Source organism: Ictidomys tridecemlineatus, chromosome 4 (genome assembly GCF_052094955.1).
Source record: "Ictidomys tridecemlineatus isolate mIctTri1 chromosome 4, mIctTri1.hap1, whole genome shotgun sequence".
NCBI classification, from domain to species: Eukaryota; Metazoa; Chordata; class Mammalia; order Rodentia; family Sciuridae; genus Ictidomys; species Ictidomys tridecemlineatus.
In genome coordinates, this window is record NC_135480.1 from 150065459 (window position 1) to 150078665 (window position 13207).

The 13207-nt window shown below is 34.1% G+C and overlaps 1 protein-coding gene across 7 annotated transcripts in view; it reads left to right on the forward strand.

Moving 5' to 3' along the window:
- Kdm4c (lysine demethylase 4C) overlaps window positions 1–13207 on the forward strand; it is a 382463-nt gene that overhangs the window by 238109 nt on the left and 131147 nt on the right. For 6 of the 7 annotated variants that reach the window (XM_078047622.1, XM_078047621.1, XM_005327972.5 and 3 more), the window contains 3 exons: window positions 4934–5115; window positions 6638–6851; window positions 9058–9134. In XM_078047622.1, coding sequence (XP_077903748.1) covers window positions 4934–5115; window positions 6638–6851; window positions 9058–9134 — 473 coding nt within the window. Of the gene's footprint in view, window positions 1–4933; window positions 5116–6637; window positions 6852–9057; window positions 9135–10969; window positions 11019–13207 lie in introns of all 7 variants that reach the window. The other variant, XM_040285752.2, reaches the window with a different exon arrangement.

Below are 13207 nucleotides of genomic sequence, written 5' to 3' on the forward strand. Positions count from 1 at the left end.
TACTTGCCTTTAAGATTATACCTGAACCTCTGTTATTTTTGTTTAATCTTTTGTATTTCTGAACACACCTTTATAAACTTTTCTTATTCGTCAACTAAAATAAACATTGAAACATAGTTCACATACGTATAAGAATACTAAAATTCCAAAGTTTCTATCTTCCTTGCTTTTTTGAGTAACTCATTACTGCTTTCATCTTCATTCTCCTCCTCACCCTCTATTTCCTCCAGGATGTTTGAAATATAATGCCCCCCAGGATTCAGATTTTGCTCAAGAACCTGAAACATAACAGATGCTGCCATGCTTTTCATAGCAGAGAATGGTGCTGTATCGGCCAAAAAACATAATTGGAACATATCCCCAAGCAGTGCAGTCATCATGGAGACTGGTAAAGGGAAATTCCTGTAATGGAGTTCAGTGCCTTTTCCCATCTGCCGAATTCCATCAGCATGTCCTGGCAGTAGTCCTTCCACAAATAACCCAAATGTGTTCTTTAGAAAAATCCATATAAAAATCAGCAGAATTTATTCAAAAAGCCTATACTGAGTGAATGAATTGACTTCAGTCTGTTCCTAAGGAAAGGTGCCCTCACCCGCTGCCAATTCATTTCCCGCTTGTTATTATTTTGACTATAATTTTTAAGCTTGGATAGTTTTATAATCATAATAACTTATAACCCGCCTATGTTCCTTTTAATGTATGTTTTATAGAATTGGCATCATCCTGTATATACAGATTTGTGTGCTGGATTTATTTTTACAATTTTTTAATTTTTTTGTGATACCAGGGATTGAACCCAGGAGCACTTAACTACTGAACCACATCCTCAGCCCTTTTAAAAATACTTTTTAGGGGCTGGAGTATTGCATAATGGTAGAGCACTAGTCTAGCATGTGTGAAGAGTTGGGTTCAATCCTCAGCACCACATAAAAATAAAGAATTCTCAGCACCACATAAAAATAAATAAGTAAAATAGAGATATTGTGTACATGTAGGCATCGTGTGCCCATGTTCAACTAAAAATACATTTTATGTTTAGAAACCGTGTCTCACTAATTTGTTGAGGCTGGCTTTGAACTTGTGATCGCCCTGCCTCAACCTCCTGAGCCACTGGGATTATAGGTGTGCATCACCATGCCTGGGCAGAATATTTTTCATTGTACTTTGAAATAATAGCTTCAGCTGATTGTGTGTGGCTTTTGAGTGAAGAGGAGAAATAAAGACATTTCTCTTTCTTTGAAGGCATAAAAAAGCCTTTTCATGGAAATATTTATACATCAGTGTTAACAGTCTTTCTGCTCTGGTTCTGACTATTATTGTCTATATTTTTATTAGAAAAGCTTAGTATTTAGTGCATACATTTTAAAAGTAATTTTCTGGATGAGTTTTGCAGGACTTACCAAGGAATTTGGTGTTTGAACTTTTGGCATGGTCTTTCATAAAATAAAATTTTTCTTTTTTAGCAATGTAGTGATTTAGTAATTTTAGAGAGCTGTTGAACATTTTTGCTGGTATGGAGGCAGTATTTTTTAAGTGGTCTCTTCAGCATATTTATTAAAGATAGTATCTGTTTTCTAATATGGCCACCTAGTAGTATTAATTATGAGGCTGACCCTCTTTCACAGGATGGTGCATAAGCCCTTGCTTAAGCTTCCTTATTCACCATGAAATTCCTGGTAATATAGAGTCTGGAGCTGTGCTATAATCTGCTTGTACAAATTCAGAAGTGCTTATGAAGACATAGGAACCCCTTTGTTTGGGGGCTCATTCTTTGCTTTACTGTATAGTACCATTTACAGGGTTTTGGCACTGTTTTGTAACAATTTCAGAATCACCACCATGAACTGTGAGGCTCGATGAAGAAGAATGAAAAGTACAATGGGAATAGAATATTTCATAATTGATTAATTCGTTCATATAAAAAATATAATTGTGAACAGAATCCAGGTGTACTTTACCCCTGAGCTACATACCCTGTCTTTTACTTCGTTCCTTCCCTCACAACCTTTCTTCCATCCTGAGATAGGGTCTCACTAAATTGCTTGGGCTTGCCCAAACTTGAAGCTCCCAGTCCAAGTTGCTGGAATTATAGGCATACACCACCCACTCACCTCCATATGTAATTTTTTTTAGCATTGTGCATTTCTAAACAAGATCTGATTTATAGAGATCTTTTAGATATTGATAAATCTCATATGATATTTAATTAAAAATTACGTTTGTTATCATTACCATTAGTCCCATTGGAAATTTATTTGAGTATTGGACAGTGTTACATTCACAATAATGGACACACTTTTTCCAACATTTTAATTGTGAGGTATAAGTTTCAAGTAGATCAGTTATTTTTTGTGAAAAGGCTCACTTTTTTTTGTTCATTTTCATGAAATTCCATGCTAAACACTGAAGAATCTTGATTTATTTTTTCTTTCAAGTAAAAATGGTTCTCCATGAAAAAGACAGGTTCTTTGCCTTGCAGTTCAAGTTAATGACAGAAGAGCTTTAACTCAGACAATTGCTGAACTTCAGTGTGCATAGATATACTTTATACATATATCCCTTTTTTGTCACAGATTTAATAAATCCGATACTTTTTTCATCAAGAACATTAAGTGAAACTTCCTTTTTTTTTCTTCATTTTTTTCATCCTCTGAAAATATGAGGTAATCAAGAATATAATACTTTGGTGATGCTGCCTTGATTTAAGCTAAGGCACCAATAATTTTCCCCCCACTGCTTTTATGTCACTATTACAAATGTCAGTAGTGTAACATAGACCAAATAACATGTCTGTGTTATTGTGAAACTGGTTTTGGCTACATAGATGGTACAACTGGTGTATTGCATCATCTGAAGTCTATAGATCATTCTTTGAGAACTGCTGTTGTCTTATTCCCCCACCCCCCGACCTGCCAAACCAAGCCATTTCTGTAACTACCTCCTCTCCACAGATTCTAAAACTTATTCGTTCTGCATTGGCTCATTTAGTATGTGGAAAAGAAGACTCGCTCAAAAGAATATTTTCAAGTAATGATAGTTGGTCCTCTCCTGACTTATTGAGAATACAAATGGGAATGAAGGGAGTTCTGTGCTTGGTAATGTTTTCATAGTTCTCCTAAACCTTGATATACTTTCGAATTTGGTGCTGGGTCTCTGGCAGTCCCAGTGCTTGGTGCTGCACAGTGTTGCTCCTGTAATGATTTTGAATTATAAGATTACATTATGATGGTGTTGAGAAATGCTCTTGGGGCCTTATTCTACGTCAGCTTTGGTCTAGGACAGATATAGAGCTGGATCCTCTCTACACGTCAAGTGTTGAGAAAGTTTGAGGAGGTCTTTTTTATCCTATCAGGCCATCCTAGGCCAAACCTTGCCATGAGTTTTAATCAGATGGACCATTACAGCTCTGCCCACACTTACCTACTCTGTGGCTCCATTTTACTTCCTGGCTCTGTTGTTCTTCCCTGTCTTTGCCTGTTTTTCACTGTCTCTGGACTTCAGGAATTAGAAAGTATTTCCTCTGTTCTTGGAAATATTTTGGGAATTCCTCATGATAACTTGAGACCAGGGATAAAAACTTTGTCTCATGTGTTTCAGTGTTTTTCAAAAAGGCAAGTGGTGCAGTAAACTAATTTTAAGCCAATCAGTAGTAGCCATATTTAGTGTCTGTAAGAGATATTAGCCTATGAGAAGGACTTACTGCTATCCATAATTTCTAATTAACTTTCATTTGTCAACTCTTCTCTAATATTTCTTCTGTTGTGAAATGTAGGGCAACTTAGGTGGAAGTAATTTATATTTAATATCAGATTACTTCATCTTAAATATAGGCAAAGGGTCTCACCTTTTGTTTTCAAACACTGTGCTCCTAGCTATATACCAGGTGTTTCTCCATTATAATAACAATGCTGCTGCTGCTGCTGCCCCTGCCACCACCATAATTGAAATAGGATCATTCCTTTTTTTTCCATTGGAATTTGACATCTTTAATTTTATCTTCATTCAGTATTTCATTTTTTTATGTCTATGTAAATCTATTTTGAATTTTTCTAGAGTAGGTAAGTTAATATGGCAAGGGTTGGAACACAGTGGTTCACCAGTGATTTGGATAACTAAGGACATCACTGTGCAGAATGTTTTTTAATAAGCATGTGACAGTTATTGGTGAGGAATATTAAGCCCAAGACATGCTTTTTCATCTGAGATATACTGTCCTCTGCTATGGGCAAAAGGAATATTTTTCTAATATGCAGTGTCTTTCCAATGCTCTGAAAGATTTTAAAGTGATATTTTGTGGAGGTGTTTTCTACTTTTTTCTAGTAACAGATTTGCATGTTAGTAGATTTAACCCTCTTAGAGAATCATACAGAACAAATGAGAAGATTTGACATAGGGATTATTTTTTATATCCATGTAATGGTAGTACATTGCTTGACATATTATAAGTGCTCTGTAAATGTCATGGATTCTTGAACTCCGAAATTAATTCCATGAAGTCCAATTGATAAAAATTTTATTGAACCACATATTATGTTAGGTAAAGAAAGTAAGCATATTAATAAGCATTCTCAGTGTTAGAGTATTCTGCTAACTGGAAGATAATGTTATGAACATAAACTTATTTTATCATAGACAGTGTTGTGGTAGTAATAGAAATACTAAAGTAGTGACATTGGAATAAGAGGGTATTTTACTCCTGACAAGTATGGGGATTGTGGAAAAGGGAGGTTGGTTGTCTGACTTTGGCTTTAAAGGATGAAGAGAATGAGAATCAAACTCCTTTTATTCTGTTTTATATCTCAGAATGTATCGGTAGACAACATAGGCTTGGTGTCTGGCATTGATATCACAATTTGGAATATGTGCTTCTTTTATAACTAGGTTTTCCCTTGGGTTGCTTCTCATTGTATTTTTATGCTGTGTCTTCTAAAAGAGTTGCCTGAAGTTCCATCAGTTGAGGAAGAAGTAGAAGAAACAGAGTCTTGGGCGAAGCCTCTTATTCACCTTTGGCAGACAAAGTCCCCTAACTTTGTGGCTGAACAAGAATATAATGCAGCAGCAGCAAAAATGGAGCCACACTGTGCCATCTGCACTCTGCTCATGCCATACTACAAGGTAATTTGGGGTGGTGTGGCTGTCAACCTGTCCTTACATTTGTCCACTTTCTGTGACTGTGCACCCATGAGGTCACTTGTGAATCATTGTAGGTGAGTATTCATCAGAAATAAGATGGCAACACTTCTTAGCTATTGTTCTTCGAAGGACAACAATGATTTCTACAAGCCCCTTGGGAACCATTTTTCTGATAGTACTTTTTCTTTTTTGAGTATCTTGGTTTTTTTCAGGGAAAGAGTCATTTCAATGTTTCTGTTGTTTTTACAACTAAACTTAAAGCTTAAAAACAGAACCATGCAAAGAGAGAATTTAGTCTTGGTTACTGTTTTATGTTTGAAAATGTTGCTCTCAAAATATGTGCCAGCTCTGGGCCCAAATTTTTTTTTCATTAATTTTTGAAATTTTAACATCTCAATCTACCTATATAATTCCCAATAATCAAAAAATTTTCAGTTAAAATGATAAAATTTGGGAAAGTTTATTTAAATGAGATCTTTGGAGATAATAAAGCAATTCATAAGTTATAAAAGGAACAAATACTTAACATTTTCATATATTTTGGAGAGATGACAGTTTTTTGTTTGTCATGATTCTGCCTTATTTGGTCATTTGTACCAGTAACATCTCTTACTCTTTAAGCCTTGTGATAAGGCAAATGCTTTAGAACCCCTCCTCAGTTCTGTTACTCAAATTAAACCTGGTGTTTGAAAATATTCCTTAAAATGCTAACCCGGTAATATTTTTATTAAATCAACACATGTATTTACCTATTAGAAATGAAAAGGTAAAAAAATTAATAAGAAGAATACATGCTTTCCATGAACTCTTTTTAGAAGAACACAGTTTTAGTAGCTCATCAGTTTCTTTTATGAGCAGACATTCAAAATATTTTCTTGTTCTTTCAGATTAATTTATTTCTTTCTTTCTTTTTTTTTTTTTTTTTGTTGTGTGTGTAGGAAGCAGGGCCAAGGGATTGAACTCAAGGGCACTCGACCACTGAGCCATATCCCTAGCTCTATTTTGTATATTATTTAGTGAGAGGGTCTCGCCTCACTTTTCCTGAGGCTGGCTTTGAACTCACAATCCTCCTGTCTCAGCCTCCCGAGCTGCTGGGATTGAAGGCATAGATTAATTTCTTGATGGGAGCCTGAGAAGGACCATTACTAAAAAGCTAATAGGAAGGTCAGCAGAATACAACATACACTAGTATGGCAGTATGTAAAAAAGTGGATGTGTAACCGATGTGATTCTGCAATCTGTATACAGGGTAAAAATGGGAGTTCATAATCCGATTGAATCAAATGTATGAAATATGATATGTCAAGAGCTTTGTAATGTTTTGAACAATTAATAATAAGAAAAAAAGAAAAAGCTAATAATTGTTGGGATAAGGAAAACAAGAGGAATAACAAAAGGTGAAAGCAAATGGCTAGAAGAGGGTTTAGTGGATTGGAGTGACAAGAATGAATTATGAACTGTTTTCCATCTTTTTCACTCAACATGGAAATGTTGTGTTTTTCAGCCAGATAGCAGCAATGAAGAAAATGATTCTAGATGGGAGATCAAATTAGATGAGGTGGTTGCATCAGGAGGAAAGACTAAGCCCCTCATTCCCGAGATGTGTTTTATTTATAGCGAAGAAAATATAGAATATTCTCCACCCAACGCCTTCCTTGAAGAGGATGGAACAAGCCTTCTGATTTCTTGTGCTAAATGCTGCGTACGGGTTCATGCAAGTAAATACATTTATAGTCCATCAATCACTCACTTTTCTGTGCTTCATGTAGTTCTTATTGCTCACCGATTTGGAACCTGTCAAATCTATTGTATTGAACTATTGACATTCTTGATGGTTGGATCATTTTTTCCCTCATATTTCTTTTAGTGAAAGTATGAGGGTGTATAATTAATTATCCTTCCCCCCCCCCAGTCTTCCTTATGCAATACTAGTGGTGAGTAGGCCTTTTTTTTATTTTTTAATTGTTGTTGTTGTTTATTTGGTGTTTAAGTGAGGTACCATCATGAGGCACCTTTCTTTCACATGCTTGTGTTTTACTTATCTTATAATAAAACTTAACGTGAACATCTGATGTTGATTGATGAGTATTTTTCTTTATGACTTTTTAAGGAGAAATCAATCTTCCTTTCATGATTCTTAGAGTTATTATTGTATTGAGTTAAAGTGTTATTTTTTATAAGTAAAAGGAAATCTCTACTGTTTTCCAGGGGAGAATAATCATTATAATAGTTTTTCCTCCCAAATGAGATGATTAGGCTGTGTCTGTCTGTCTGTCTGTCTCTGTCTCTCTCTCTTTTAGTTTTAGACTTTATTTATTTTAATTTAGAAATTGCAATTTTAATTTATTTATTTTAATTTAGAAATTGCAAGAATAACCAGGTTTAGTAGCACATGCCTGTAATTTGTTGTTTTTTTCACAAATGGGGGAAGTGGTGAGAATATTTAAAATAACAACAACAATACAACTGGTATAAAGCCTATAGTATACGTAAAAGGGATTCATTATATACAACTATTTTAAATAATTCTGTTTTTTCCAATTTTACTCAATCTTGTATTCTATTAACAACTTCCATACGGTCTGTCTTTCTCAATGTGTAGTTTAAAAGATTTTTGATGGAGTTATCTTCATTCATATTTACCCCAAAGAAATAATAGTTTTAGAGTTGAAATTACCTCCTGATAAATTTATAAATTAGATACCATATACTTCCTGAAGAGATTTGAATGTCATCTGCTTGAAATACAATAATAGCAGTATTCTTCTATTGATAGTAATTAATAACACACACATGCATGCATACAAACACAGTTTCACCATATGTTAGTATGTATATTTAAGAGGCAAAGCATCAGGATACAAAATAGGCATTTAATCTTGATTGTAAATGTAGCAGTTATACAGTTTAGCTATGTTATTTCATAAATGTGTACTTGAACTTCATATTTTATAGAATTGGTTAACTGCTATAAGTGTTTCTTTAGATAGTTACATTTCTGTTACTTTCTGTTCCTGTCTCAAATGTTACTGAAATTTGTAAAAACTACCCATAGAATTTTCTTAGGTTTTTTTGTAACTTAGGTTTTTTGTTTGTTTGTTTGTTTATTTTGTTTGTTGATTCTGGGGATTGAATTCAAGGGTGCTTTTATACTGAGCTACATCCTCACTTCTTTTCATTTTTTATTTTGAGATCAATTCTCACTAAATTGTTGAGGCTGGTCTTGAACTTGCGATCCTCCTGCCTCAGCCTCCCTAGTTGCTGGGATGACAGGCATGTGCCACTCCTTTTGGCAACATATAATTTCTTGCTGCCATATAATTGTTATATTTTTGTACCCTTAATCATCTTCATATTTATTTTGGGACAGGCATTGACCCATCAGACAAGATGAATTAAGGACATTACTTCATCACTAATCAAATTGTGTAGTTTTTGCCCTATCACTGAAATGAAGGATAATTATGTGTAATTTTTAAAGTGTAATTTTAAATCACATGAATTTAAAAAGTAGTACATCAAAATTTGCTGTTTACTTATTTTAGCATTTCAAAACACCTTCCTTAATGGATTGCTTCTTCTTGGAAATGTTTATGCATGTGTGAAAGGCCAGACTTGGAAGCTTAAAAATGTTGTCTACTCAAGAATTATCTTTGTGAAATATTGTGAGCATTAGTTAACCTTAAGACCCATACCACCCCCCCCCTTTTTTTTTGTTTTGTTAATCATGTCTTGTTAATCATGAAGCAGGAGAACCAAAAATATCTTTCACACAGGCTTGCTTGTATTTTGTTTTGAGCCTCACAAATAAAAAACAGTATATAGTGGGCAAATGATATGGTTTTATTTATGTCAGTATTGAGATATGTAATATTGTAAAGATGCATGAGACTTAATGCATGGATCCATGCTATTATTTCCTAGGCTGTTATGGTGTTCCTTCTCATGAGATCTGTGCTGGATGGCTCTGTGCCCGGTGCAAAAGAAATGCCTGGACAGCAGTAAGTATCTTGTTTTACTACTGCTTTACCTCTTCAGTTATTCCATTCATGTGGATACATTTAATTATAATAGAAATATAAGATTGCATGCATTTTTCTTAATATATATTTAGTTCTAGATGGACACAATGCCTTTATTTCATTTATTTATTTGTATTTGAACTCAGTGCCTCATACGTGTGAGGCAAGCTCTCTGCCATTGACTCACAATCCCAGCCCCTGCATTAATGTTTTTCTGTGTAATTTCACACTCTAATGTTTTTTTGTTCGTCCTTCTCTAAATTGTCCTATTGTATCCATTGTAGAAATATTAGGTAAATTTCTATGTAATCCTCTTCTGCTTCACAAACTGTAGGAACAGCCAGTTTATCAAATCTACATTGATATTTTCAAGGCCTCAAAAATTTAAAATTTTACTTAATTTTTCTGTACAGGATTATTACTGGCATCATTAAGATTAATTATCCTAAGTAATAGTCAAGGTGGAGATATTCAGCTGATGCCTGAAGAAACCATGATCATTTCCAACTTTTCCAGTAGCCTGAGGTCTTTCTCCCACTTACTCATTCTTACATTTATACTAAGCAAGTTTTAAAGATCTGCTCTGCCAGGCATTGCCATGAACTTTAAATAAAATGTTTAACAACAAAGGATTATTTGGGAACACATTTCCTCTTGGTCTTAATAGTTTTTTTCTAGAAACCCTGTTGAAACTTAGATCCAGTGTTGATCTCCATTCCACTAATCTATTGTTTCATACATTTTGCCATTTAATTGTGTTCTACGCTAAATTTTCTTAAAAGGTGTCTTGTTTTTCAAGAGCAAAAAGAACATTCTTAAACATGATCACCTGCCAGATCATTCTATCTCCCTCCCTGATGACCTTAGAATAGGAGATGAGCTTGATGTTTTCAGGTCACTAAATGATAAAGAATTTAATTTTCTTGCAACCACAGTTAAAAACCTGAAGGATAATGTGAAGAAACATGCCTTGCATGATGAAAATTTATGTTATGATTATGTATAGTTAGATGTCAGTATGGAAGTTCACACATGGTGACTGTAGCTTGAAGGAATGAATCTGAGGGCAATATCTTTCTGAATTATTGGTGACTTTCACTTTGGGTAGGGTAAGAGGGAAACTTACCCTACCCAAAATGAAAGTCACCAATAATTCAGAATGGGCACTCTTTAAAGTCTAAATAATATGATTTACTTAATTTCAGAGGCAATATCTCCCTTTTAAGAAACTTCTACATTAGTAGGCCCAGAAAACATTTTGGTGTCTTCTTTCATGTGATCAATTAGGTTAATGAAATTTAAGTGAATATAGAGCATCTTCAAATAGCCAGCAGTTCTTACTTACAGGCAAGACTGGATAAATATATTCAATTCTTATTGATATATCCAGCTCTTTTTATTGTGTAGCTTCTATTCATTGTAGAGCCAAAATGAAATTTTGTAGCGACAGTTTGGTGATATTCTTTCATTCACCTTGACAAATTAGAAATAAATTTGTCAAGGCATAGAGGCCATCTCATCACTTCACTAGGGTGTTAAGAGTTCCACCCATAGTTATTGCCTTGCTCCTGTGCTCAAACACTGAGCAGTCCGATTGTCATGGTACCATTGTCCTTTGCATGGTAGAGGCAGAATCAGGACTTGTCTATCCATTCTGATTTTAAAGCTGTTTCTGATCAATTTTGCTGTTTTTATATGGCATGTTCTAAAAGGAAAGCAGTCTGATTTGTCACTCTTTGGAATTGATTTAAAGCAGATTTCTATTAATCTTAACTCATTGTCTCCTCAAAAAATATGGTCATTTGTATTTTTAGTGTTGAAGCCATCTAAATCTTTTTCAGTGGACAAGAGAACTGGTAACTCGTGAGTATAACTTTACAATGATTTTCAGATTCACATAGTTTCTAATTTTTAATTGGAAATGATTCAAATCCTCAGTGGATGCCAGTTTTTTCTTTTTTTCAAGTTATCCATTTTGAGTGAACTTTGTCTATGAAGTTCCATTTTCAATTCTCCTGAGAAATAATTGCAGTTTTAAGTATTGCAGAGAAGTAACTGATAATATTGATAATTGACTTTTGTGTGGCAGTGAGTTTTGCAATATTAATTTTTACTAAACAGTTAAGTATGATTTCTTTGAATTTTTTGTCTGGAATGATTACATTTTAAAAGTATCCTTAGACTTGAGTTCTTCAGGAAGCAGTCTCTGGTTGTCAGTTTTAGATTCCAGAGGAGCTGTAGACCTTCTTTTAAATGGAGCTTCTGAAGAAGCTTATGGGAATCTAAGAGCATATCTTTGGTCAGAGAATATTTCACTTCTTCCTAAAAATTATTATTTAACCTATCTTGTGAAAGTAAGTGTAATTTATCAGGAATGCAAAATGGTCTTGTATGATATTTAGCTTGGGACATATGATTATACAACAAATGTAATTATTATAGCTATTTTCTTTTATGGTAAGTGGCTTTTGAACACCTTTTATTCATTTTCATGAGGCATATGCGAGAATTATACATGGTGATTATACATGGTGATTCTATATCATACAGTGAAGAAGCAATAGTATTTTGGAAGCAAAGACATGTTAGGTATTATATCACCACTCTCAGACAATAAATAAATTAATAAGATCAGATAGTAGAGTGTCAAACTTATTTGAAATTTTTAACGTCAGTTTGGGAAAGATAATAAAAGAGGTTTCTGAGGCTAGAATTAGTCTTTACAGATGCTGTTTTTTTATTTACCAATTATAAAGAGTAGATGTCACTCTGGACTCAAATACTCTGTTTTTTTTTTTTTATTAGTTGCTCAAGACAATACAGTGATCTTGATATCATTCATTTGATTCAAATGGGGTATGAATTCTTATTTTTCCATGTGTACAGATTTCAGGATCACATTGTTTATACAGTCACGTTGATCATACAGCAATACTAGTGTCTGTTGTATTCTGCTGCCCTTCCTATCCCCCCTCCTCTCCCCTCCCCTCACCTCTCTCTACCCAGTCTACTGTGACACATTTCTCTCTCTCTCTCTCTCTTTTTTTTTTCTCTTCCCTGGAGAATTGACTCCTGTCTCATTTGTCTCTGTAATACTTCTAGTACGGTTTTATAATGTCAGATAGATCATTGTGAGGTAATGAACCTAAAGTAGGGTTGATGATACTGGGATCTGAGATAGATTTTTATTTTTGATATTTAGTGTTCTCACCATTTCCAAAGATTATGTTGAGACCTAACTCTGATTTTTGTTTTTAACCATTTCTTTATTTTATCATCCAATTATGTCAATTAAGAAACAGAGAGCTGGACTACAGCTTCAACTGCATGTGTTTAAGGAAAGAGATGAGTTACAAGTTTTGTATTATACCTTAACCTGGTTTCTGAGATTTGGATTTCTAGCCTCTAAATCCCCAATCACATGAGATGAAAATAAAAGAACCCCACAGCTCCAGAAATAACTATCCTCATATTCTGGTTGTCTACTTCATAGTTTGATATCATTGTCTTCAGTCTCAACTTTGTCTTACATTAATGTTGATCAAATTAATAGATGCAACAATTTTAAAGCTTTGTTTGAATTCATAGTCTATAACTCAGCTGATTATATTATGTTATTTTAAGCTGTGTTTGGAGTGCTTTTTTGTGTGTTTTAATAATTCTTTTTTTGGAGCAGTTTTTCCTCCTTCACTATAATTTCATTTTCAAGAGCATTTCAAACATTGCCAACTCCATTTTGTTTATTTTAGTGTGGTACTAGATAATGAATTTACTGGTGCTTTGCCAGTGATCTACATTCTCAGCTCAAAATTTTGAGATAGGATCTGGCTAATTTGATCAGGCTGGCCTTGAACTTGTGATTCTCCTACATCAGCCTCCTGAGTCACTCCAAGTACTGTTTCTAGGTGTGTAAATGCAGTATTCTGATTTTAGTGTCTGTTACTTGTTATTTAGATTCTTCGTGAATATTTTATCAATTTTGATCTAAGTTTCTATATTTTGTATCTATTATCTGCATCAGTTTCCACTATAAGCTTCTCTTTAGTGAAAAT